This window comes from Alternaria arborescens, assembly GCF_004154835.1.
Source record: "Alternaria arborescens strain FERA 675 chromosome Unknown contig_3, whole genome shotgun sequence".
In the NCBI taxonomy this organism is placed as follows: Eukaryota; Fungi; Ascomycota; class Dothideomycetes; order Pleosporales; family Pleosporaceae; genus Alternaria; species Alternaria arborescens.
The window spans coordinates 1048766-1072849 of record NW_021167858.1 but is presented as its reverse complement, the minus strand read 5'-3'; the positions used below and the strand labels follow the sequence as shown (position 1 = coordinate 1072849).

Here is a 24084-nt window from a genome sequence, read left to right as displayed (position 1 = left end):
CCACTTGAGATGGAGCAAGCCGTATTCATGTGAGGTGGAGCTGGCTCAGATGATGATGACGATGACGACGACGATGGTAGTGGTGTGTCGCAAGCCAAGGAAATGAGATTACTGTCCAGCAGGGGCAGGAGGTCATCAAATCCCCTCCCGTTATCCCGGTTGACTCGACATGTCCCTGGAATCCGTCAACGGGCCCGGTTCCGTAATGACTAGCATACGACAATATCTGATGTCCGACAAGCAGATGTGAATGAGGTGATCTCGACACCACCTGGAGACTTACACCGGGACTTTTCTCATACTCTGACAACTTCTTCCGGAAGCTCTGCGAGGAATGACATGGCATCTACAGGGACCGAGCCACCTATATGCAGTACCAGCAATGACATAGAGTCTAAACATGAGCGTTTGGTGCGAGTGTACCCACGACCAAGCCCACGTCGTCCTGTACGTCCTTCAAGCGTCGGTTCGCGGTTTACCGAGCGGATAGAGCTGGACGGCGCGCAGCTGTACATTCTACCTTATCCTGGTAATTCTATGAATACATCATGGCTGATACTTGCCAGGTATGAGGAAAGTTTGAGGCGCCCAGGAAGATTCAACGTGGAGGCATTCTCGTGGCGATTAAGTCAGAGATCCAATCGGAACCGTGCGCGTAGTCTTCCTCCCACTACGGCGGAGCCACTATCAGATCAGCATGAAAGCTCTCACTGGCAATCAGAGCCCCCGTGGCAGCTCTCTCTGACACTTGATAATGCCGAAGTGGATCCGGAGGATAGCGTTTCGCAAAGACATGTGTCCTCAGCGCAATTACCAGCGCGACTGCCATCACCACCAGTACTAGTCAGATCACTCCAACCAGAATCACAACCGCTGCTTCAGTCAGACTTCCTGCCGTCCTCGGGTACGCGTATTCCGGATCCATATACACGTCCAATGGGTCCTCCCCGACTTCGAATCGGTCCAGATGGTCGTTATGACTATGCCAGGATTTCTTATAATTATCCCGATGAAAGTTGTTCGGACCTGGTCAAATGGTGCTGTTGTGAAGTGATGTTCAACTTCTGAAGTAAACCTCTAATACAATTGAGGACTTTAAACGGCAATACAATTACTTTGCTCGTACTTGCTATTCATTGAAGTGTGCTTGAGAGTGTACTGACATGTCTAGGGCGGTGATGTCTTGAGCACAGCGAATAACATACTATGGCTATGTGCATCTTAGGCTACATTGACACACTACAAGATGAAAAACGATATATGTCATATGATCGATTCTGAGTTCACAACGCAACTGATGAAAGATAGGTTTCTTCATAGAGTGACCCTTGCAGTATATACTCTGCAATATCCACAACCTCAATGTCTTCCCCTATGTGTCGATGTAAGCGTGGGCTTCCAACATCTATCATGATCAGCCACAATCAAACAACCGAGAATATGTTTGACCCGAAGGGAAGGAGAGTGTACCGTGTACTGATTCGACGAGGAAACGGTAGGCTCACTGAATGGAAAATTTTATGTACTCTCGTCCAGGGAATAAATGCACATGACTGATGCGTGTTTCTAGGTTGGCATGTCGTCAAAATATCGCTGGAACGAAAGATAGAAATCAATCAAAGGGAATGTTTTCAACAGAGCCGTGATGCATGTTGAACAAAAAGAACGGAAGAGTCAGAAGAACTTGGTCACAACATGTTTCTTAATGTTTTGTGATTACAATACATACACCATACTTCATCCTTCATCATCGTAAGCCTCTTCAGCGATCCAAATAAGGAAGACAAGCACCACATAGCGCCAATCACCTGTCCTGGTCCCATCTAGAACGACCGAAAAGGAACCCGCACAACCCACGCCCGCTATGAAGAAGGTATGGAAATCGCTCCCAGAAAACATGATAAAAGCTAGAGCACATGATTGCGGACGTCGCCAGAAGCGAACTCGCTTATGGGAGACCGTGGCATGACTGCAATGAAAGCCATTAGCACGGAACCGAAGAAGAAAGAAGGGGTATCAGGGTCAGTAGGGGTGTAGAGGTGCGGTCGGTGAGCTTCTATGACTCGCCTCCAGTTGATGCCGCAGCCGCACCTTCACCACCCCGGAATGATCCCCTTCCACCACGGCTTCCGCGAGCACCTCGCTCGCCACCTCGTCCGCCACGGGAAGCACCGCCACGGCCTCCACGGCCGCCACGACCACCCTCACTGTCCGAGGCGCCTCCACTTCGGTAACCACCACCCTGGACGCCGCCGCGGTTGCTAGCTTGCCAGCTGCCGGCTCCGTACCTGGGCTGGTTGCTACCAGGACCGCGCTCGTTGTACACCTTGACGGTCTTGTTGTCTGGGCCACCCCTAGCATTCCTGACATCGTCCGCCACGCGACGGAGCGCACCATGCATGTCTTGAGAAGTAGCGAAATGGGCGACGAAGAAGTGCTTGATCTTCTCCATCTTCTCCACCTTGGGCCTGTCTTCCTCAGCAAGCAGACTCTTGGCTTCCTCCTCATCCTTTACACCAGCAATAAAGAGACCCTTGCTTTCCTTGCGCTCAGCAGGCTCGCGGGGCGCTGGAGATGCAGGTCCCTTGTCTGGCGCCGAAGTGCCATTAGGCTTGACCTCGCTAGGGATGGCCTTTTCAGCAGCAGCGTTCGCCGGTGTGTTGTTGGCTGGAGGCTGTGGTGTAGCGGCCTTGACGGGCTCTTTGGGTGTAGCAGCGGGGGCGGGGGAGGGGCCGGTGCGTGTAGGCTGGCCAGCATTCTGCTTCTGTTGTTGAGGAACCGGTGGGGTTGCAACAGCGGGGCGGGGTTGCTGAGGAGCACTCGCTGGTGGGCCGGCTTGACGTCCTGGAGCAGGAGACGGCTGAGCAGAAGGGCTAGGGTTCACTGCAGCTGGGGGACCAGTACTGGTGTTGGCGGCTGCGGGCTGAGTTTGACCAGGCGCAACCTTTCCACCTCGGTGAGCGAAGTTGAAACCCTGGGCCCTCATCTCGGTACCGATCCTGCCATTGTCAATGTCCAGTACGAGCCATCCGTAAGCAGCATCTGCAAGGTTGAAGTTCCACATGTTCTTGAAGGCGCTCTCATCGATTTGGCCGCTCTGAGGCCCAGGAGCAGGACCACCGAAGGGGTTCCCGCCATTGGCGACAGTGGGCATCTTGTTTACGATCTCCAGCGCTAGGGCGAGCAGACGTTGCTGGGACTCGCTATCAGCAACTGCTGGCTCAACTTCTGTCTTGACAGTATCCCAAACGTCGTTGAATGAGGCCTTGGACGCAGCAAGCTTTCCGCGGTAGTGATCGAGGGTGGGGTTGACGCTGAACTCGTTGTACGAGCTACCGTAGCGGAAATGCAGACCAGCTGAGACAGAGAAATCTGCCTTGAGCGTGACGGATAGCTGGTTGAGCAGACCTTCGCGGGCGGGAGATGCGTGGGTGACGAATATGCGGGTTTCGGTCGGATCGTATACGCGGTTGGCCGTGTCGACAAGTTCGCCCATCTGCAGCAGAGTAGTCCACATAGTGCCCTGTCCACCTGCAATGGTAGTCCTGCCCTCGCCGTTGTCGAACAGCTTGTGCATGACGACGGCACCTCCGAGACCAAGTAGTCGCAGCTTGACGCCACCTACATCGAGTAGCCGCGAATGCGCCTCATCAATGATGTGCAGGTTGTCCACCTTGTACTCGCCCGATCGCAGCTTCTCCAGTACTTGCACATCTTCACAAGCACCCCAGACGGTGTATACTGGTACGTTCAGGGTGTAGGTCTTGTTGAGGAAGAGGGGCAGTTCTGAGAGTGGCAGGTGCTCTCGTGCGAAGCGCTCCTTGATAGGCGGTTGCGGAGGGGCTGAAGCGATAGAGCGCTTGACGGCATCTGAGAGCAGCGGTGAGTATTGGGCCACGTGCTTGAGGGTCTTCTCGGCGATGCGATCAAGCGAACGATCATCGTAGAAGCCAAAGTCGCCAGTGTGGATGATGTAGTTTGCGCGGGCGTCGGCGGCGAGCTGGTTGAGCGATTGCAGGTTTCCTGATCAGTGTTAGGAGAATATGTTTGACCGTATACCATGGCTGCCATGCTCACCTCGGACATCTGCAATGCATAGCACTCGTACGCTTCCCTGCTGGATCACGCGGCCCTGGTTAGGGAGCAGCGGGACAGCTCCAGGCGCTGGGCCGGATGGACCGCCAGGAGCGCCACCATTGGGAAGGTAGTTGCCTGGGTAAGGGCGCGGCTGGTTAGGTGCTTGCTGGACGAGGTCAGCATCGATGTCACATGTGGTCAGATATGTGCGGCAACTGCCAGACGTACTGAAGCCATGGAGTCGGAGGCGGAGGGGTCGAGAAACGTGTCCTGGTGAGGCGTACAGGCGGCTGGGTTGGACTTGGGGAATAGAGTGGGGTATTACAAGGTCGGGGTATGAGAGAAGTTAGTAGAAGAGCCTCCTCGTTTATGATGGCAGCGGCGAGTTTGTCCTGTCTACCGTTGCTCCTTCTGTTTTTGCTAACAGCTTTCCGCCGCACAGACCCTGGCCTAGCGCGTCCTATCAAGTCGCGTTGGAGCTGTCTGGACTTCTACATCTCTAGCTTCTCCAGCTTCCTCCATTCATTGAGCTTCCTTACCCCTTTGTGTCGTTGTCTGTTCATCTCAATCATCTTCTGAGAGCTTTCTATACGATGATCTTCCATCACGTTATCAACTCGAAGGCCCATGGCACCGCCTCTAGCCACCACCATCTCGTCGCCTAGCTGTCAAGGAGCTGCCGTCATCTTATGACGATGATATCAAGCACATTTCTTCTCTTTGAAGCTTTTCCTCAGCTCATCTGCGAAGAAGTCTTCATGCTCCAACCCTGGAAGCCATGCTAGCTTGTACAGTGGTTGTCTAGACCAGCTTACACGACACGCCTACCCAAACTTCTTACAGCTTGCAAGGACACCCAAAGTCAAAGTACCCACCATGCAGAGCAATCTGCGCAGCTACAGGCTACAGCAGCGTCGGCTTCTGGAGGTATGACCTTTTTCGCCTGCCGCCTCCGTCATTGGTCAGTCCTGGACCCTGAGACTAGCGCTGTTCTAAGACTAGCGCCCTCTGCCGGCGCTCGTTTTTTTGAAAAAGTTCCAGTCCCCACCTTGTGCGAGCAGCCAGCGCTCTTCTCACAACTGTCACTATTAAAGGTCTTCGTTGTCCTACGATAGACCACCAGAGCTTTGCTTTTTACATAACTACACTGTGAGAGCATCGCCATGGACGAGCAACAGTTTGTCCAGCTGCTCGAGGGCCTCATGGAGCGTACGTTACCCAGCCCCGCTGTGCCATAGACCTCTACTAACATTTTCCAGCCGACACCGAGCGTGTCAAATCCGCTACCTCTACTCTCAACAAGAACTACTACAACTCACCCGCCTCCCTCAATGCCCTCCTTCAGATTCTCTGCGGCCACCCCAAGCCTCAGCTCCGCCAATTGGCTGCAGTCGAGGCTAGGAAGCTGGTAACAAAGCACTGGGCCAACCTGCCTGCGGACCAGAAGAACTCTCTCCGCAACCAGTTGTTCCAGTTCACACTGAACGAGGATGTAACTCTCACACGCCACTCTGCTGCCCGCGTCATTGCGGCCATCGCATCCCAAGATTTTGAGGATGGCGAGTGGGCTGACCTGCCCGGATACCTCCAGCAGGCCGCCACCAGCTCCGAGGCACGACACCGTGAAGTTGGTACATACATCATCTTCACCACACTTGAGTCAGCGGGCGACTCGTTCCCCGGCAAGCAAGCCGATCTGTACAAGCTGTTCAGTTCAACCATCCAAGACCCTGAGAGCGTCGATGTCAGAATCAACACAATGCTCAGTCTCAGCCGCCTGGCCATGCTGCTAGAGCCCGACGAGAGCCCCAAGGAGCTTGCCATGTTCCAAGAGTCCATCCCTGGCATGGTCACCGTTCTGAAGGCCACTGTCGACGAGGGTGATGAGGACCGCGCAATGCAAGCTTTCGAGGTCTTCCAGACTCTCCTTGGCTGCGAGTCTGCACTTCTCGCAAAGCACTTTGGCGACCTTGTTCGCTTCATGCTGGAGCTTTCTTCAAGCACCAACGTCGAGGACGATTACCGTTCCCAGGCTCTCGCATTCCTGATGCAGTGTGTCCGCTACAGGAAGCTCAAGGTACAGGGCCTGCGAATCGGTGAGGAGATGACCTTGAAGGCTCTCCACATTGTCACTGAGCTCGGTGATCTGTCCAGTGAGGAGGAGGAAGTCACACCCGCCCGTTCCGCTCTCGGCCTCCTCGACATCCTCGCATCCAGCCTCCCTCCCAGCCAAGTTGTCATTCCTCTTCTCAAGAACCTCGGCAACTACTTCCAGTCGCAGAACCCTGACTACCGTCAAGCTGCCATCCTGGCTCTCGGTATGTGTGTCGAGGGTGCGCCTGACTTCATCGCTACCCAGCTTAACGAGATCATGCCTATGGTTCTACACTTGTTGGAGGACCCTGAGCTCAAGGTCCGGGCCGCCGCTCTCAACGGTGTCGCTCGATTGGCTGATGATCTTGCCGAAGACGTTGGCAAGGAGCACGCCCGCCTCATCCCTGCTATGCTCAAGAACTTCGACCTTGCTGCCAACAACATGCAAGGCTCAGATGATGAGCGCAACCTCTCCATTGTTCGCGGCAGCTGCCATGCTATCGACTCCCTCATCGAGGGCCTAGAGCCAGAGGACGCTGGCAAGTATGTTCCCGAACTCATCCCACGCTTCAGCAAGCTCTTCCATCACGAGGATCTCAAGGTGAAGAGTGCTGCCATCGGTGCCGTTGGCTCTATTGCCTCCGCTGCCGAGAAGGCCTTCATCCCATTCTTCCCCCAGACCATGCAGGAACTTTCCTCATACGTCAGGATTAAGGACAGCCAAGACGAGCTCGACCTTCGTGGTGTCACCTGTGATTCCATGGGCAAGATCGCTTCTGCTGTTGGCCCTGAGCCTTTCGAGCCCTACGTTCTGCCGCTCATGGAGGCTTCCGAGGAAGCTCTTCACTTAGACCACCCCCGTCTCAGGGAGACCAGCTACATCCTCTGGAGCACCATGGCTAAGGTCTACGAGGAGGGCTTTGCTAAGTACCTTCCCGGTGCTGTGAAGGGCCTCAACGATTGCCTTGATCAAGAAGAGACCAACCTCGACGTTGAGTTTGGTGAGGAGGCGGCTGATTTGGCCGGCTCCGAGGTGATCATTCAGGGGCAGAAGATCAAGGTTGCTGCTGCCAGCGACGACGACGACGATGACAGCGATCTCAACGAAGCCCTCATGGCCGGTGATGACGATGACGACTGGGATGACCTAGAAGGCGTCAGCGCTGTCGCCATGGAGAAGGAGATCGCTGCTGAGGTCTATGGAGACATCATCACTCACACTCGCCGCGAGTACATCCCTTACATGGAGGCGACCGTCACCAAGCTGCTCGAACTTGTCGACCACTCCTATGAGGGCATCCGTAAGGCCGCTCTTGGCACCCTATGGCGCACATTTGCCTGCCTCTTCGGTATGGCCGAGGGTGATGGTATGGCTAAGTGGAAGCCTGGTCTTCCGCTTGCCGTTGACATTCCCGACGAGCTGAAGAAGCTCGGCAATCTCGTTATGACTGCCACCATGACCATCTGGCAAGACGAGATGGATCGGTATGTATTCACGCTCTTTTACTATACCCACCTTGCAAAGATGACAGAATATTCGTTAATCCCAGCTCACTCCGATGCACAAAGTGCACTTGAGGTGAAAGCGAAATCACGACTGAGCAATCTCAAAAATCAACCATTTGTTATGATTTATCAAGAAGAATCTGGCTGACATTGTCTAGGGGTACTGTCACTGACATCAACCGTGATGTTGCTGCCACTCTCAAGCTCTGCGGACCGGCTGTTTTGTTGACCGACAACGGCACCGTGGTTCCTGATCTCTGCCAGCACTTGCTCGCTGTCATCACCAAGCGTCACCCTTGCCAGCAGGATCTCGGTGATGAAGCCGAGGAGGAGATTCTTGATGAGTCTTCCGAGTACGACTGGCTTGTCATTGAGACTGCCCTCGAGGCTGTCACCTGCCTGTCAGTCGCACTTGGCTCGCAGTTCGCCGAGCTCTGGAAGATGTTCGAGAAGCCAATTGTCAAGTACGCTAGCAGCCAGGACTCTACTGAGCGAAGCGCTGCTGTCGGAACCATTGCTGAGTGCATCGGCAACATGGGTGCTGGCTGCACACCTTACACCACTGGCATGCTGAAGCTCCTTCTCCACCGCCTGTCGGATGAAGACCCAGAGACCAAGTCCAACGCCGTCTACGGTATCGGACTTCTCTGCGAGATGACCACGAACGATGATGAGATCCTCAAGTCTTTGCCTACAATCTTCTCCAAGCTCGAGCCTCTGCTCGATGCTCAGGACCAAGCACGCCTTCTTGATAACACTGCAGGCTGCGTCAGCAGGTTCATCTCGAAGCACCCTGGCAAGCTTCCCATTGCCGAGGTCTTGCCTCGCCTGGTGCAGCTCCTGCCTCTCCGTGAGGACTACGAGGAGAACAAGCCCGTGTTTGGCATGATCGTCAAGCTTTACCAACAAAACGAGCCTACAGTGCAGCAGCTCACATCTTCGCTGATGCCTGTGTTTGAGAAGGTTCTCAGCCCGCCTGAGGAGCAGCTCGAGGATGAGACGCGCTCGCAGCTTGTTGAGCTGGTGCAATATCTGCGCAAGTAGGGAGGTTTCGTTTTGCTAAAAGAGAGGGATACCCGTCGAAAGACACAAGGAATGGATTTGGGCATGGAATAGTAGGATGGGATATAGATACAGTTTTACGATACCATGTAGCATGAATGAACGTTCGATATAGACAGAGCACTAAATAGATTTTGTTGTGTGATAGCTGCATGATTTCACATTGGTGGTGGCTGACACGCGTGACAGGGGACGATCATGGTTCCTGGCTGGCGCGCATTTTAGCCAAGCCGGGGCAGTGACGTCTGCACCCCAGACTTGTGCCGTTGCCTGCGCGCCCACGCCTCATAACAACACTCATCTCTACAGTGGACCTGTATCCGTGCATACTCTATCAAGCGTCGCGCAAGCCGACTTGTGCTACCTGCGTCATTCTTTCGTTACCTCGACGACAACGATACTGTGTTAATTGTTCTCCGTTCTCGCACCCTCAGAGCTCCCGATAGCTTCACCCGCCACCTCGGCTCGCACGCATCGTCATCCACAACGCATCGTCCGCAAACCCCATTACATCTTCAGCTTCCTCGCAACATCCAGTATACGTTCGCATTCCGTTCTCCCTACGATAACGAGGCTCGCCTAGCCTCAGCGCTCAGGCGCATCGAACAAGATGGTGCGGTCAAGCACGCGAGGATGGAAGGCCATGACGATTGGCCTAGTCTCCGTCCTCGCCGGATCAGCTCTCGCAGGACCAGACCTCACGACGAAACACGAAAAGGGAAGGTGCGCGATACGTGGCCAATGCGGAAAGCAGAGCTTCTTCGGATCAGAGCTGCCCTGCCCTGATAACGGTCTAGCGAAGACGCCAGACGATGCCGTGCGCAAGAAGCTGGTCGACATCTGCGGTGACCAGTGGTCTGACAGTGACGTCTGTTGCGACGAAGACCAACTTGACGCTCTCAAGACGAACCTCGACCGCGCCACGCCTATCATCAACGCCTGCCCTGCTTGCAAGGAGAACTTCTACAACCAGTTCTGTACCTTCACTTGCTCTCCTGATCAGTCCACCTTCATTAACGTCACAAAAACCGAGCCGAAGGGAGACAAGTACTTGGTGACCGAGTTGGACAACCTGGTATCCGACAAGTACGCGTCGACTTTCTACGACAGCTGCAAGGATGTCAAGTTCGGTGCGACAAATGGCAAGGCTATGGACTTCATTGGAGGAGGTGCGAAGAACTACACACTGTTTCTAAAGTTCCTTGGCGACAAGAAGTTCCTGGGCTCGCCCTTCCAGATCAACTTCCCCCGACCAAACGAGGCCGACTTTCCTGGAATGGACGCGATGAACAAGCACGCCTACCCTTGCGATACCGACGACGAAAAGTACCGTTGCGCCTGCCTCGATTGCGGCGGCTCCTGCACTGAGCTGCCGGAAGTTCAAGAGGAGAAGCAGTGTCACGTTGGCCTACTGCCGTGCCTCTCCTTCGCCGTCATCATAATCTATTCGTTCTTCCTTGGCTTGCTATGCACCGCCGTCGCAGGCCACGTTGCCTACAAGAACCATTCGAAACATAAGACTGAGCGCATGCGCCTCTTGCAGGATACAAGCCCTAGTGACGATGAGGACGAGGGCGATATAGTACACAACGTTGGCATGCTGGATCGCCCTACCAAACACTATTTCATCAACACATGGTGCGACCGCATGTTCAGCCGCCTCGGGTACATCTGCGCTCGCTTCCCTGCCATCACCATTGTTACCAGTGTCATAGTAGTTGGTCTGATGAGCTTGGGATGGTTGCGCTTCCAAATTGAAACCGACCCTGTCAACCTATGGGTTTCTCCCGACTCAGCTGCGGCGCAGGAAAAAGCCTTCTTTGATGAGAAGTTTGGTCCTTTCTTCCGTGCTGAACAAGCCTTCCTCGTCAACGACACGCTTGAAGGTTCCGGTCCTGTTCTCAGTTACGAGACGCTTGACTGGTGGTTCGGTGTAGAGAATCAGATCCAGCGTCTCAAGTCCTACGAACATGGTGTGACGCTTGACAAAGTCTGTTTCAAACCAGTAGGCGACGACTGTGTCGTTCAGTCTGTGACTGGATACTTTCAAGGCGACTTCGCAAACGTGTCCCCTGACAGCTGGCAAGACGACCTACTGCAATGTGTCGACAATCCTTCCCAATGTCTGCCCACTTTCCAGCAGCCGCTCGACCCTCATCTTCTCTTTGGTGGCGTCAACGAAACCGTCTTGGACGCGAAAGCACTCGTCGTCACCTGGGTTGTGCAGAACTACCCCAAGGGTACCCCAGAAGAGCAGCGCGCTATGGACTTTGAAAATGAGATGAAGAATTACCTTAAGTTTGTATCTGACGAAGCTCACAAGAGAGGTCTGCGTCTGAGCTTCAATACCGAAGTCAGTCTTGAGCAGGAGCTGAGCAAGAGCACCAACACAGATGCCAAGATTGTGGTCATCAGCTACATCATTATGTTCTTGTACGCTTCCCTGGCTTTGGGCTCTACCACCCTCACCGTACGGTCCGTCCTTCGCAACCCGGCGAATGCTCTCGTGCAATCCAAGTTCATGCTCGGTACTGTCGGCATTTTGATTGTACTCATGTCAGTATCTGCATCCGTTGGTCTATTCTCGGCAGCTGGCATCAAGGTCACCTTGATTATTGCAGAGGTCATTCCATTCCTTGTCTTGGCTGTCGGTGTTGACAACATCTTTCTCATCGTGCACGAGTTTGAGCGCATCAACATCAGCCACCCTGAAGGCAGTATTCCGGAGCGCGTGTCGCGTGCTCTCGGGCGCATGGGTCCTTCGATTCTGCTTTCCGCGCTTACCGAAACCACCGCCTTCGCTCTTGGATGCGCAGTAGGTATGCCAGCTGTCCGAAACTTCGCAGCATATGCCGCCGGAGCTGTCTTCATCAACGCCATTCTTCAAGTAACCATGTTCATCGCTGTGCTTGCTTTGAACCAGCAACGCGTTGAGACAAACCGTGCTGACTGCTTCCCCTGTGTTCGTGTCGGCAAGGCCGATCCTGGCTACCTCAATGGCGGTATGGGATACGGCGCGGGCGAAGAAGGTGCACTACAGCGCTTCATTCGTAAGACGTATGCTCCGGCAATTCTAGGAAAGAAGACGAAGGTCGGTATTATTGCGCTGTTCTTCGGCATCTTCACAGCTGGTCTCGCCCTCTTTCCCAGCGTAGAGCTCGGTCTTGATCAACGCATTGCTATCCCAAGCGATTCTTATCTCATTCCTTACTTCAACGATCTTTACGATTACCTCGACGTCGGCCCTCCTGTTTACTTCGTCACCAAGGAGCTGAACGTTACCGAGCGAAAGCCTCAAAAAGAGTTATGTGGACGCTTCTCTACTTGCGACCGAGAGAGCTTGGCCAACATCATCGAAGCGGAGCGCAAGCGACCTGAGGTCTCACACCTAGCAGCTTCAGCTGCCAACTGGCTGGATGACTACTTCCTGTGGCTAAACCCTGAGAATGAAAAGTGCTGCGTCGACGACAAGGGAAAGCCATGCTTTCAGGACCGCCAACCACCTTGGAACATGACTTTGTCTGGCATGCCCGAAGGTGAGGAATTCATCCACTACCTCAAGCTCTGGATTGAGGCGGATACCACCGAAGACTGTCCTCTTGGTGGAAAGGCTGCTTATTCCGATGCTCTCGTCATTGACTCCAAGCGCCTCACCATCCCCGCATCCCACTTCCGCACTTCACATACGCCTCTTCGTTCTCAGAAGGACTTCATCTCTGCCTATACTGCCGCACGTCGCATCTCAAAGGAAATCTCCAAGGATGTGGATGCAGAAGTCTTCCCATACTCCAAGTTCTATATCTTCTTCGATCAGTACACAACCATTGTTCGACTAGCCGGTGCGCTCATCGGGTCTGCTCTTGCCGCAGTATTGGTCATTACCACTATAATGCTGGGCTCCATTGCCACCGGTCTGGTTGTCACCCTCGTTGTTGGTATGACTGTGTCTGCCATCATTGGCTCTATGGCTGTCCTTGGTGTATCACTCAACGCAGTGTCACTCGTCAACCTTATCATCTGCGTTGGTATCAGTGTTGAGTTTACGGCACACATCGCCCGTGCGTTCACCTTCCCTAGCCGTGCTACTATGGAGAAAGCGCCAAGGCACCGCTTCCGCGGTCGTGATGCTCGTGCCTGGACTGCCATGGTCAACGTGGCCAGTAGCGTCATTAGTGGTATCACAATCACGAAGATCTTGGGTGTGGGTGTATTAGCTTTCACTAGGAGTAAGGTATGTATCATCTCCGTCTTGACGCCAGCGCCATATGCTAACAGCGCACTAGATCTTCGAAATCTACTACTTCCGCGTCTGGGTTGCCCTCGTATTATGGGCAAGCACACATGCGCTTGTCCTACTTCCTGTACTACTTTCTCTCGTAGGTGGAGGAGGTTATGTCGATCCCGAAAGCGAAGGCGGCCTCCAGGAGGATCTACGTCGCCGCCAGTACCCTGCTTTATTGGCCGAGGAAGATGAGTACGACAGCGACGATTAGGAGTCTACCATGTACCGCACTATCGGTCATCGTTGGCGAAGGATTATGGAGTTAACCAGCATGGGCTGTACGTATATTAATGCATGGGCATGGGATACATGGTTGGCGTTTGGCAGAATGTTTCTATTTTCTTGAGACCTGTTGATGAAGACGGAGAGCGTGTAAGGTGGGCTGCTTTGCTGGCTCCACCGACTGCTTCGCAGGATGTCGCGGCTTCTGGGTCTGCTGGTACTATTCGAATCGTAGAAGAAGAAGTCAGGGAGGAAGATCGAGACCAGCTAGATCCTTCCACGCTCCTCTACCAGGACTCGACTACTTAGCTTCAAATTGAGTCTGTACAGAGTCGTTCTTGTGCTCCTTTTGACTTGCTACGCAAATGTACCTGGAAGTATGCACTGTGCCCCGTTCTGATTGCTGATTATACAAAAGCTCACAAATACCTTTGGAGTGTGCCGTGGTGTCAGATATACAGAGGTTCTCGTGAGTGGAACAAGGTGATTGCAATATAGTAGAAGTCCAAGTAACTACTCCATTCAGCTAGCCGCTTAGTAACGCGCAAACGATCTTTTGAGTAGTGCATGCGTCAGAGTCGAAGTCGGAGATATGCGGAGTGCTCGTCATATACAACAAATGTGAGCGGAAGACATGCTAGAATGAGATGACGTTCACATGTCTTAACCGCGAAGGAAGAGGCGACGTGGAGGTAGAGTGGGTCACTCCTAAACGACATCCTCCGTTCCGAGGCAATTCTTCCCCAGATGCCGCCGATGATACCTCCAACCCAACCCCTTTCTCGACATGCAACCGCCATAGCTACCCGGCGCCTATACTACACAACAGGCAGTTTACGACCCAGTCCCTGACGCCGCGTACAGAAACTTCGCATTTGCCACATTTCATCCACCAATGACAGGGCAACAACTCCGCGGTAGATCGCCGGCAGATGCTGTTAAGCCTCATCAACCCCATAGCGCCGATGGATGATGCTTGTTGAGACACGGCTACCTGGAATCTGGTGAAGGCGCATCAATACATGACGCAAAAGTTTGCGAGGTGGACCGTCGGAGGGAGTTGACGCGCGGAGGCGGCTACCAAAATGGAGATGTCGCCGTCTGGGGCTCGGTGACGTCTCCGACAGCCCCTCCATCCCGCCTCCGATAACTTTTTCCCCAGACAACGTTTAAAAGTCCAGAACACCCGCATTCGAGACCATCACAAACTCTTTACTTTTTCTCTCTATACCCCAAACAACTCAATTGCAATCATGTCTCTCGGAAGGAAGGTTACTCTCAACACTGGCGCTGCCATTCCGTGAGTACCCAAACAAACACCCCGTGGATATATGGCGGCTGCTAATAGTTACAGCCAACTTGGTTTCGGCACATGGCAGGCCGAGCCTGGTCAGGTCGGCGCCGCTGTCCTCGAGGCTCTCAAGGCTGGTTACCGTCACCTGGATCTCGCCAAGGTCTATGGCAACCAGAAGGAGATCGCTGAGGCTCTCAAGAAGGCCTTCGGCGGCGAGGTCCCCAACCTCAAGCGTGAGGACGTCTTCATCACATCCAAGCTCTGGAACTCCCAGCACCGACCCAAGGACGTCCCCGGCGCTCTTGACGACTGCCTGGCTGAGCTTGGCCTCGAGTACCTAGACCTTTACCTCGTCCACTTCCCCGTCGCTTTCGATGAGCGTGGCGATGTACACAACAACCTCTTCCCTCTGGAGGGCGAGGACGTTAAGATGCTCGACGACATCTCCATTGTCGACACATGGAAGGCCATGACACAGCTGCCCAAGGAGAAGGCGCGTGCTGTTGGTGTCTCCAACCACACAAAGGAGCACCTCCAGGCCCTCATTGACGGCACTGGTGTCACTCCCGCTGCCAACCAGATTGAGCGTCACCCGCGTCTCCTCCAGCCAGAGCTCATCCAGTACTGCAAGGAGAAGAACATTCACATCACCGAGTACTCCGTAAGTTTCTTCATACCATGCAGGCTGACATATACTAACACCACTCAGGCTTTCGGTAACAACATGATCGGCGAGCCCCTTCTCGTCCAGCACAAGGTCATCAAGGAGATTGCCAGCCGCATTGGCGCCACCCCCGCACAAGTTATCCTCGCCTGGGCCCAGAAGGGTGGCCACTCCGTCATCCCCAAGTCCGTCACCGCATCCCGCATCCAAGAGAACTTCAAGGAGGTTGAGCTGTCAGAAGACGACTTCCAGAAGGTTGAGCAGATCGGCAAGGATGAGCCTCGCCGCTTCAACATCCCATACATCGCCAACAAGCCCCGCTGGCCGGTCAACATCTTCGGCGAGCCCGAGGAGAAGGATGCGCCCCACAAGGTTATTGTTAAGGTCTAGATAGATGATTTGGCCAAAGAAGCCTAAAATGAATATATAATGAATACCCCTTTTACAACAATTTTATTTTGATATTTGAAGTTGAGGATTGACTTGATGTATGTGCTCAGGTACGACCAGAGTTCCCGAAAAGATTTGATCTTGCGACACCGATGATACCATCAAGATATACGAGCATTTGAGCAAGAGTGACCCTTGTCCTTGCTACGCTTCGTATGCATGTACCTGCAGGGATACTTAGGTGCGCCAGCAGGTGGGCAGATCCAAGACAAGCTAAGCTAAATGCGATGTTGCAATGTTACTCTAGAACAACAACATGCTCCGATTTACAACACTGTCGTAATATCACAACGTTAATTGTATGCCTTGTCACGATCTGCGTGATGATAACTCTAAGGATACCTCTGTTGAGTGACCGTAGGATCCTAGATTCATTTTGTACTATCTGGCGACGTAAGAGACCCTGGTGGATTATGTTGAGCCGATTACGATGCGATTGATCACTTTCAGAAGTCGCGCGTTCATTGAACATCTCTTCAGCTCGTGTCATTCGCTTACGCACCGTGCCATCTGTTCGCGTACCAAGAACATAATGGGAGTTGGCTGCGTCGGCATCGTCTGAAATCCTCTTTTACCTGCACGACTACGTCTCGCTGACAACGCGCGCGCAACTCTTGAAGCAAGACTGTAGGACCTTTAGACTCTTCCCCTACTCGCTAAGCTGACAGGCGAACATTCTGAACAGCTTTGAAGGACACGACGTTCACTCTTGCTCGATTCCTATCACTACATTCACTTCGGTACAAGTCATCGCTTATAACTCAAAGATCGACTAGACCTTTTCCAATCCCAACACTATCGCAACTTCGCCTCGACAGACAAAAATCTCTACGCCGCTGCTCCACCGATACGATGCCTTTGCTCCATAGCACTAAAGCGCCAAACGAGCACCTCATCTTCGTCAAGAACGTTCCCGGCTACTTTGCGACTGACGAGATCCGCGATCTGTTCGCCAAATACAATCCAGCAAGCATCAAAAACGTATATCCTAACAGTAATGTCACTACGATTGTCATCGGCTTCCGTACAAAGGACGAAGCGGCGCGCGCTCAAGCGGAGACAGACCAGACCCGCTTAGCGCATGTCGTGCTAAAGGTAGAGACGTACAACCAGAAGCAGTCAGTAAGATACCTGAGGGACCAAGGACAAGTCACTCGGTCGCGAGGCGCTGCGCAAGAAGACGAAGCGGAGTGCTATGACGAGGAGCCGGTACAAGAAGAGGGGCCGGTCTTCACTCCACCCATGGAACCGCACGTTGCGAAAGATCCTACTGCTGCGTCGCAGGGCACCACTTGGGCTGATGTCGCTGGCAATCGACGTGCTCTGGTCCATGGGGCGCCTACTATGCTCGAGGTCGGGAGTCCAGCCACTACTGAATCCACACCTATATCTACACCCCGCATGCCAATAGTTGTCCCACAGAAGCTCTTCGCGCCAGGCCTTGAGCACAAAAGCTCGCCGCGCGTACTCCCGGCAGTCGTTTCGTTAGGCTACAGCACTCCAGAAGCCCTCGTCATCCCACCAGCTCTCAGTTCCCGCAGTACCGACACATACTCTACCGACGAGATCGAAGACCGGATTAGAAAGCTCGGCAATATTCCAGACTGGATGACAATCGCACAGTGGGCAGATGATAGCAGTGGCCGAGAACCCACATGTTTCCCAACGGAGCCTCTCGATACCACGGCGCGCATCCGGGCGAAGCACTGTCGAAATTGCGCATTTTGTCAGCTAAGAGATCGATACTAGGTCCAACGACTCTCGGGAGTTGGCAATATCTTGGTGAGGGGATGGATATGCTACTTTGACTTGCGCTGGAAAGTTGATGGAGTTGGGAGTTTTGGCGCTACGATGGAGATGCTCAGTGGATGTTTTCGGATCTTTGTAGAGTAGTCGCTTCAGCAAAAGAACCAAAAGCTATTTCGATCATCCTAGTCATGCATGTGGTTTCGATGCGGACAATAAGCATGACTGGCGCGCCCAAGTCACTGTGTTCAAAACTTACCGTGCGTACACAGGATTGGAATGAGAAACGCTTGCCAGAATATCAAGGAAGTATTGCATCGTGTTGTGACAGACGCGACGCATATCGGTTTATTGGATTGACGTCATAGCGGCTTCGGTTCCCGTTAGCGTGGAGGCATGGTCCGTCTAACTGGGTTCATTCGCTTCGTCAACCTTCGTGCTTCTCTTTACACCAGCCATCGAATAATTTCATCGCATCTAGTCATTTACGTAAGCAAATCTCGCTAGTACAATGGTTTTCTATTGCTAAGCTGAGCTGCTTTTCATGAGCCCTTTCATGAGGGAGGGGAAACTAATGTGAAGTCATGATGAGTCCCTGGAGGCATGCTGAAAGAGGCTACTAACGTGAACTTTCGGTACCACCACCTTGTACTTCCATCATCGCTAGGTCGGGAACACCTAGATCGCTATGCATGCGATAACTCAACTCAGCTCCACGATATGGCGGGTAGCAAGTCGACATACGTCGGGACATGTGCGAGAGTCGTTGTCATTGGACTCATTACCCCGAATTCCTGGCGACATTTGTAGGTTGGGCTATTTTCCATACGGAGTTTGATCTCAACGAGCGCGCGGATTCAACGTAACCTGGACACTTCGCCCGTTCTCCATGCTGCAGAGGCTCAGCAGCGTTGAGTTAGCCATCTGGGGGTGGTGATGGCGCTTCGGATCCAAGCCCACTATCGACGAACTGCTCAAAGGCTGTGTGATTCGATATGTCTTTCGCATCTAACAAATTAGGGCTTGGGAATCCCGCCTGCTCGACTTCGGTAGGAGGTTAGGGACGGCAGAGTCGACCAATCATGCTGCCTCAAGCTTTTCACGCGCAACTCGAAGCTTCTCAGTCTTAGATCGGTGGCACATGTCAAGCCAGGCCAGTTTCGAGGATTGGTCAAGCTCGCCGACAACGAACATACCCTTTGTAGCCCGGGTGGTCTTCGATTCGTTCGAACTGACGAGCGAGATCCCGTCGCCTGTTAGCGGATGCTTGCACCAACCGACGCTGAGCACAGGAAGATTACGAACATTAGAAGTGTTCTTTCCATCTGGATAGAGCAACCGTACTGTCTGGGTGAGCTGTGATGCTGTCAGCTTCTCATCGCCCCGTTTTTCGTGTTGAGTCATTCTCTTGCAATCATAACTCTACGACCCTTTGTTAACGACCTCGATGATCCAGGGCGCTCCCTTGAGGCAATAAAGACCATCGGGAGTTGGAACATAGTCGAAATTCCTGTAAGTAGCAATCTCGTTCGTCGTCTTCTCAGCCGTGATCTCCCAGATGGTTGTCCCGGTATCGATCTTGCGGAACTCCTCCTCTGTTACCTTTTCTTTGATCTCGTTCCAGGCTACTATTTTCCCCATTTGTCTGCGCATCTCTATCGGAGATGGCTCAACAATGCCATGATGAGCGATATCATCAATCAAAGACTCCGACACTGTATTCGCATCCAGTGAAGATATGTTGCTAGATGGAATGGACCAAGTATATTTGCCACGCTTCAGGTGTGTATAGTCAGATTCCCCCGTCGAAGAACCTGAAATGATAAGTCCTGAACGCCCGGGTGTTATGTTTGCTTCAGGTCTGGTCACTTACGAGGCGTCTTCTTGTCTGGTACCTTCACGTGTTTCTGATGCGGCTCTCCATGTGCCCTGTCTTCATTGCCATGTTTTCTCTTCCTCCCTCGGCTCGCCATGTCAAAGCAAGGTGCCTTCGATCAGCCAGTCCGGAAGACGTGAGGAGATCGGGAGAAGACAAGTCTCTAAGATCCGTGTCCCGCGTTTTCGAGGTTGTGGGTGTTCGGGACTTGCGCTTAAGTACGAGTTGAACTTGTGGATGAGATGTTGGTTGAGTTGAGGAGATCAACCATCGACGCAGAGATTAGGACACGACGCATTCCAGCCTTCATGAATCAAGGTGCGCCTGATGCTCTGCCGGTGAAAACGCTGCACATGGTTCTAGTCAGAGCGCCTACAACAGCGAGCGCGGAATATCAGGACATCTAGTGAATAATTCGATAGCCAAAGCTTGGATCATAATCTCTAGCTAGCTCCAAGGCAACAACCGATGTTCTTGAAACCGGTCTCTTCGCCTTCGCTCGACAATGAAAGAAACCTCGAACTTGACTCCAAAGCCGCGAGGCTAGAAGGTAGCACCTCCTTTTTTGGCTGTTTCACGCCACCAGAAAGCAGTGTAATCCCTATATTTCTTGGCAATTAACACGTTGTAACCATTGTAACTTGAACCATGCGAACGCCCGTCGAATTAATGCCCAAGATCATGTAGATCGCGCTATAGTCGCAATGGTTCAACGCTTAGCGAGATAACTGTAACAGAGGAAATCCCGAAGCTTTCCCTATGATTGACAGGATGGCCCGTGTAGCGTCTACATTATTATATAAAAGTCCGATAAGGTTGGCGGACATCACTCCAGATTTACACAGCGGACTCGATTATCTTGCGGGAGGACAAAGAATCTTGTGTGTCATTCATGATTACTGACAAAGAGGTTTCACCGTCCGCGATACCACTTCTGTCTACAACTACACAGTCCTCAAAGATTCTGACTGAATCTCGAACTGATCCGAACTTCAATCACTTTGCACATCTAAATCAGCGACAGGCATTCAGGACTCAGATCGCTTGCAATCTTGACACAACATTCTTCGTTGACAAACACCAGATGTCAAACGAGCAAGCGAACGTTACCAAAACCAAGGACTCACCTCTCAATCGCCGACTTCCATGTCCTGGCGATCTAGCTGCAATTCCAGAGGTGGCCGAACCAGTAACGGAGGGGTTCAGACTTTGACAAACTGAGGAGAGAGATGAAGAATCTGAAACGAACTACAAGGCCGGCTCGGCCACTTTCATTGAGATACCTGTGAACGGAAAGCCGGTCATGGCGCTTTTGCTCTCTCATCAACTTGGTCAGTGGATGTTAGAGTGTGTAAAGCTTCAACGTGACCATGGGGAACTCGAGGGCCGTTCCAAGGGCGACATTGCAAGTATCGACAAGAAGATCTATGACCTTCAACATATTTCTCGCTCTCTAAATCGGCAATAACCAGGGCCGAGCGTCTCAGTCTCATGTCTGGTCAAGACCAACGTGATCAATATCACACGAAGATGTCGAGGTTACAAGATGAATCACAAGAGATAGAAGGACGCATACTGCAACTCCATAAATAAAAAGCAATCATAAGGTCTAAAGAGCAAGACTTGAAAGAGCAGTGGATTAAGTGTATGGAGGCTATCTCTATTAGCCATGACAATGCTTTCATCAAGGCTGGCATATTACCCGATCATAAGGAGGTGGGGCGCAAAGGTTCTTTGGCCAGTGAGGACGAATCGTATGTAGAAACCGCCGCATCTGAAGACACGGAGGTTAAATCACATCACACGTCAGCGAAAGAACCATCGGAATCAAGCGCTCGAGAAATTTGGGCCATGGTCCTGTTCAAGGGCAACTCTACAAATAAAGACAACTCGAGCAGCAACGAAGTTGTTCCCTTTCACGAAACTCAGGGAAATGAGCACGCCCAGCTTTTAGAAGAAGCTAAACTTAAGGACAAACTACTCTTGGCAAGAGTAGCATTACAAAAGGCCGAGAAAGCTTACACAAATCATCGACGCTGCTATAAGGATGAATTCAGCAAATTCGCTCGAAGGCATGCCACTCTACCAGCGGCAGAGCTGGCCCCTATGTTTGGTCCACTCTGGGTACAACAAGGTCAAAAGCTAACATGCGAATTACGCGACGCTGAAAAAGCGTTCGAGGAGGCAGAAGAGCATGTACTAAATGCGAGTCTTTTCACGACTTCTGAATCTCTTGTCGACCCAGCCGCGAATCTGTATCTATCTGAGGGTGATCTCGAGGCGCTTAATGCCAACCATGACAATAACCATATTATGAAGTGGCTCTCCATAAAAGATGGTATGGTCACTCCACCATCTTGCCACACTACAACGACATTTGACGATGAAAGCCCTACCAACGACGGGGTCGATGCAAAGTGTGCAATCAGCCGAAAAGACAGGATCGAAAGCGCAATAGATCAGCGATTGTTAGCATCTTCGCATGAGGCAACGTTTGACATGAGCGCCAATACTTTGCACTCTGAATCGCAAGGCGAGGAAATAGCGAATGATATACTCGGACGTAATTCCGTCGCAAAAGATGCCCTCGGGGAAAAAGCCGACTGCAACAAGCGTAAAGTGAACGACCAATGCAACACATCTTCCAATGGAGAGTCCGACACAAACAATATGGCTTCCTCATGGTCCAGAAAACGCAAATTCTGGGATAACGTACAGATATACAATAGTCGGAGTGCTGTTGCGGAAGGCAGTAAGCGCCAAAAGATAGATGCCTGGGCGCGCGAATGCGCGCGACTGAAAAACCTAAGAAAATGCCATTGGAGCGAAAGGTGTGGTGCGCGTAATAAATCTAGAGATTTGATTGCACAGTTTCTTCAAAATTGCATGATCTGTTGGCGACAACTCTAGATTGGTCGTTGAGTCGAATTGGTATCACTTACGTCATGTGCGTCTCGTTTGTCGTACCTACGGCGGATCCACTGGTTCAGATCATGCACTGCCTTCCTCGGTTAGTAAAGGCTCGTGCGACAACTAGCAAACTTGGTTCAACCTCAATCTCTACTATAAACACTCGGGTATCAGAGTCCGGCCTGACCACTCTTACTCCTCACAACTGAAACCACGATCGATACCACCCAACCCCCGATATGTCTGTACAAGGTGATTTAAGTCCCCGTACTGAATCGAAAATCCGCGGGATGGATGAGCAGTGAGCAATTTCTCCGTCCAATATACGAGCTCGATGCTGATTTTCAAAAGAATACTCCAGATTGAAGGTGTGGCACAGGTGGCCGATTGGGCTATACAGGAGTTATTGGATGCGCGTTCGTACTTGCACCAGTAAGATACAAGAAGACTCACTAGACATGTGACTTACACTGACTTTGGAAGACAGTCTGCAGAACGGAAAGCCGAGCGATACCGAGAAACTCGACAGAAGCTGCTGAATGCAATGCTGGAAAAACTACCCCGCGAGCTCCGAGACATGATCTACCTGGAGCTGTACCAAGATAGTCAGGACGAACCATTCGAGATCGTGGACAATAGTACCATACATCCACACGATAACTCGCATGAATTCGAGCCTATCGTCAAAGCCTATGAAACTCCGTACTGGATGATAGAGGACGAGGTTGGATATGAGTTTGCAAAAGAAGCGGTAGAGACCTGGTACAAGCACGTATCTCTTTCGGTCGACGTAAAACTTCTGCCACAGCTCTTGCAAGACGAAGATGGAGTGCTGTATAACAATGGAGCACCGTCCGTTCCCACACATAAATTCCTCAGGAAGCTGCAAGTCGTCATTGGGCCCGCGTCAACATCGGACTCCTATTCCGGCAGACCAGGAGGTCGAGCAGTCCACATCCAACAAACATGTCAATCGCTCTCTGCTCTGTCGACGGAGGCGAGCGTCGCGCGAAAGAAGGATTTTGAGCTGCACATCGCCTTCCGACGGGTTTCGGTCTATGAACGTCTAAGCTACATCAATGCGGTATGCCCAGTGGTCTATGGCTTGAAGACTCAGGGCTTCATGGTGACGAGTAGCCAATCTATCGGAAGAAGGATGGTTCGGATATGTGATGAAGAGGTCTGTATGTGCAACGGCCGTAGGATTGGAGAGATGGTATGGGCACATACCATGGAAGAGGATTGGTTCAACCGCTCTTAAGAGGAGTGCATGAAGAGGATCCGGGACGCGAAAGTGGAGCCCGACGATAGCTGGTGATACCTCCGCTGATAGAAGGAGAGCTGTAACAAGTATTGCTGTCGCAGACCAGGTCAATGCATAGATAGCCCATTCTCAGGTCTCGATGTCAGTACGTAAACGAGAAGGTCTTTAGCGCAACCTTGAACACCAGCAATGACATATTTGTTCCGGCCATCCTTACATCATAATAGCTAACTCATTTGACAAGCTCGACACGCTTGCAGAGTGGCTTTGCCGCGTCCAGGAGAGGAGGATGGCTGAGGCCGTTCGAGATCAACATCACGGCCCTCTTATACTGGCCAATCGCGCTGCCCATCATCCCAACAGGGGTGCCCGCCCCCCGCAATTGCCGCCCTCATCTTCGCCACCAAAACATCAACACAGACTTGATAAGCTTGTCGCATCCTGCTAGTCCCTGCATAATATTCACCTGCAATTATATCCTTTGTTTTGCGAGTTGCTGCGATCAACCATGCCCAGGTTCTTCAAGCGCATCTTCAGTGATGCTTTGTTCCGGAGAGAGCCGGATGTCAGCGACATGCAGCGATCGCGGCGCGTGCTAGTAAGGAGCTCAGGAGGCATGGCGGAAGAGTCTTCGAAC

At 52.3% G+C, this 24084-nt stretch overlaps 9 protein-coding genes across 9 annotated transcripts; 7 read left to right on the top strand and 2 right to left on the bottom strand.

The window, feature by feature from the left end:
• Nucleotides 1-2056: 2056 nt before the first annotated feature.
• Nucleotides 2057-4314, bottom strand: AA0111_g1848 (Uncharacterized protein; the record flags this gene model as incomplete). The annotated part of the gene is made up of 3 exons (XM_028647552.1): nucleotides 2057-4023; nucleotides 4078-4243; nucleotides 4306-4314. The coding sequence occupies 3 exons, from the start codon at nucleotides 4312-4314 to the stop codon at nucleotides 2057-2059; spliced, it is 2142 nt and encodes a 713-aa protein (XP_028510373.1).
• Nucleotides 4315-5240: 926 nt separating this feature from the next.
• On the top strand, nucleotides 5241-8721 carry AA0111_g1847 (putative importin subunit beta-4; the record flags this gene model as incomplete). The annotated part of the gene is made up of 3 exons (XM_028647551.1): nucleotides 5241-5286; nucleotides 5337-7656; nucleotides 7836-8721. The coding sequence occupies 3 exons, from the start codon at nucleotides 5241-5243 to the stop codon at nucleotides 8719-8721; spliced, it is 3252 nt and encodes a 1083-aa protein (XP_028510683.1).
• A 628-nt stretch (nucleotides 8722-9349) lies between these two features.
• AA0111_g1846 (Niemann-Pick type C-related protein 1) lies at nucleotides 9350-13232 on the top strand (the record flags this gene model as incomplete). The annotated part of the gene is made up of 2 exons (XM_028647550.1): nucleotides 9350-12970; nucleotides 13023-13232. 2 exons carry the CDS (start codon nucleotides 9350-9352, stop codon nucleotides 13230-13232), a joined length of 3831 nt encoding a protein of 1276 aa, XP_028510684.1.
• Nucleotides 13233-13315: 83 nt separating this feature from the next.
• On the top strand, nucleotides 13316-13552 carry AA0111_g1845 (hypothetical protein; the record flags this gene model as incomplete). Its single annotated transcript, XM_028647549.1, has 1 exon — nucleotides 13316-13552. The coding sequence occupies one exon, from the start codon at nucleotides 13316-13318 to the stop codon at nucleotides 13550-13552; it is 237 nt and encodes a 78-aa protein (XP_028510376.1).
• A 944-nt stretch (nucleotides 13553-14496) lies between these two features.
• Nucleotides 14497-15591, top strand: AA0111_g1844 (D/L-glyceraldehyde reductase; the record flags this gene model as incomplete). Its single annotated transcript, XM_028647548.1, has 3 exons — nucleotides 14497-14543; nucleotides 14598-15198; nucleotides 15247-15591. 3 exons carry the CDS (start codon nucleotides 14497-14499, stop codon nucleotides 15589-15591), a joined length of 993 nt encoding a protein of 330 aa, XP_028510377.1.
• Nucleotides 15592-16503: 912 nt separating this feature from the next.
• Nucleotides 16504-17400, top strand: AA0111_g1843 (hypothetical protein; the record flags this gene model as incomplete). Its single annotated transcript, XM_028647547.1, has 1 exon — nucleotides 16504-17400. The coding sequence occupies one exon, from the start codon at nucleotides 16504-16506 to the stop codon at nucleotides 17398-17400; it is 897 nt and encodes a 298-aa protein (XP_028510382.1).
• A 1419-nt stretch (nucleotides 17401-18819) lies between these two features.
• Nucleotides 18820-19370, bottom strand: AA0111_g1842 (hypothetical protein; the record flags this gene model as incomplete). The annotated part of the gene is made up of 2 exons (XM_028647546.1): nucleotides 18820-19211; nucleotides 19271-19370. 2 exons carry the CDS (start codon nucleotides 19368-19370, stop codon nucleotides 18820-18822), a joined length of 492 nt encoding a protein of 163 aa, XP_028510383.1.
• A 1754-nt stretch (nucleotides 19371-21124) lies between these two features.
• Nucleotides 21125-22136, top strand: AA0111_g1841 (hypothetical protein; the record flags this gene model as incomplete). Its single annotated transcript, XM_028647545.1, has 2 exons — nucleotides 21125-22025; nucleotides 22084-22136. 2 exons carry the CDS (start codon nucleotides 21125-21127, stop codon nucleotides 22134-22136), a joined length of 954 nt encoding a protein of 317 aa, XP_028510380.1.
• Nucleotides 22137-22727: 591 nt separating this feature from the next.
• On the top strand, nucleotides 22728-23444 carry AA0111_g1840 (hypothetical protein; the record flags this gene model as incomplete). The annotated part of the gene is made up of 1 exon (XM_028647544.1): nucleotides 22728-23444. One exon carries the CDS (start codon nucleotides 22728-22730, stop codon nucleotides 23442-23444), a length of 717 nt encoding a protein of 238 aa, XP_028510381.1.
• Between the last annotated feature and the right edge of the window lie 640 nt (nucleotides 23445-24084).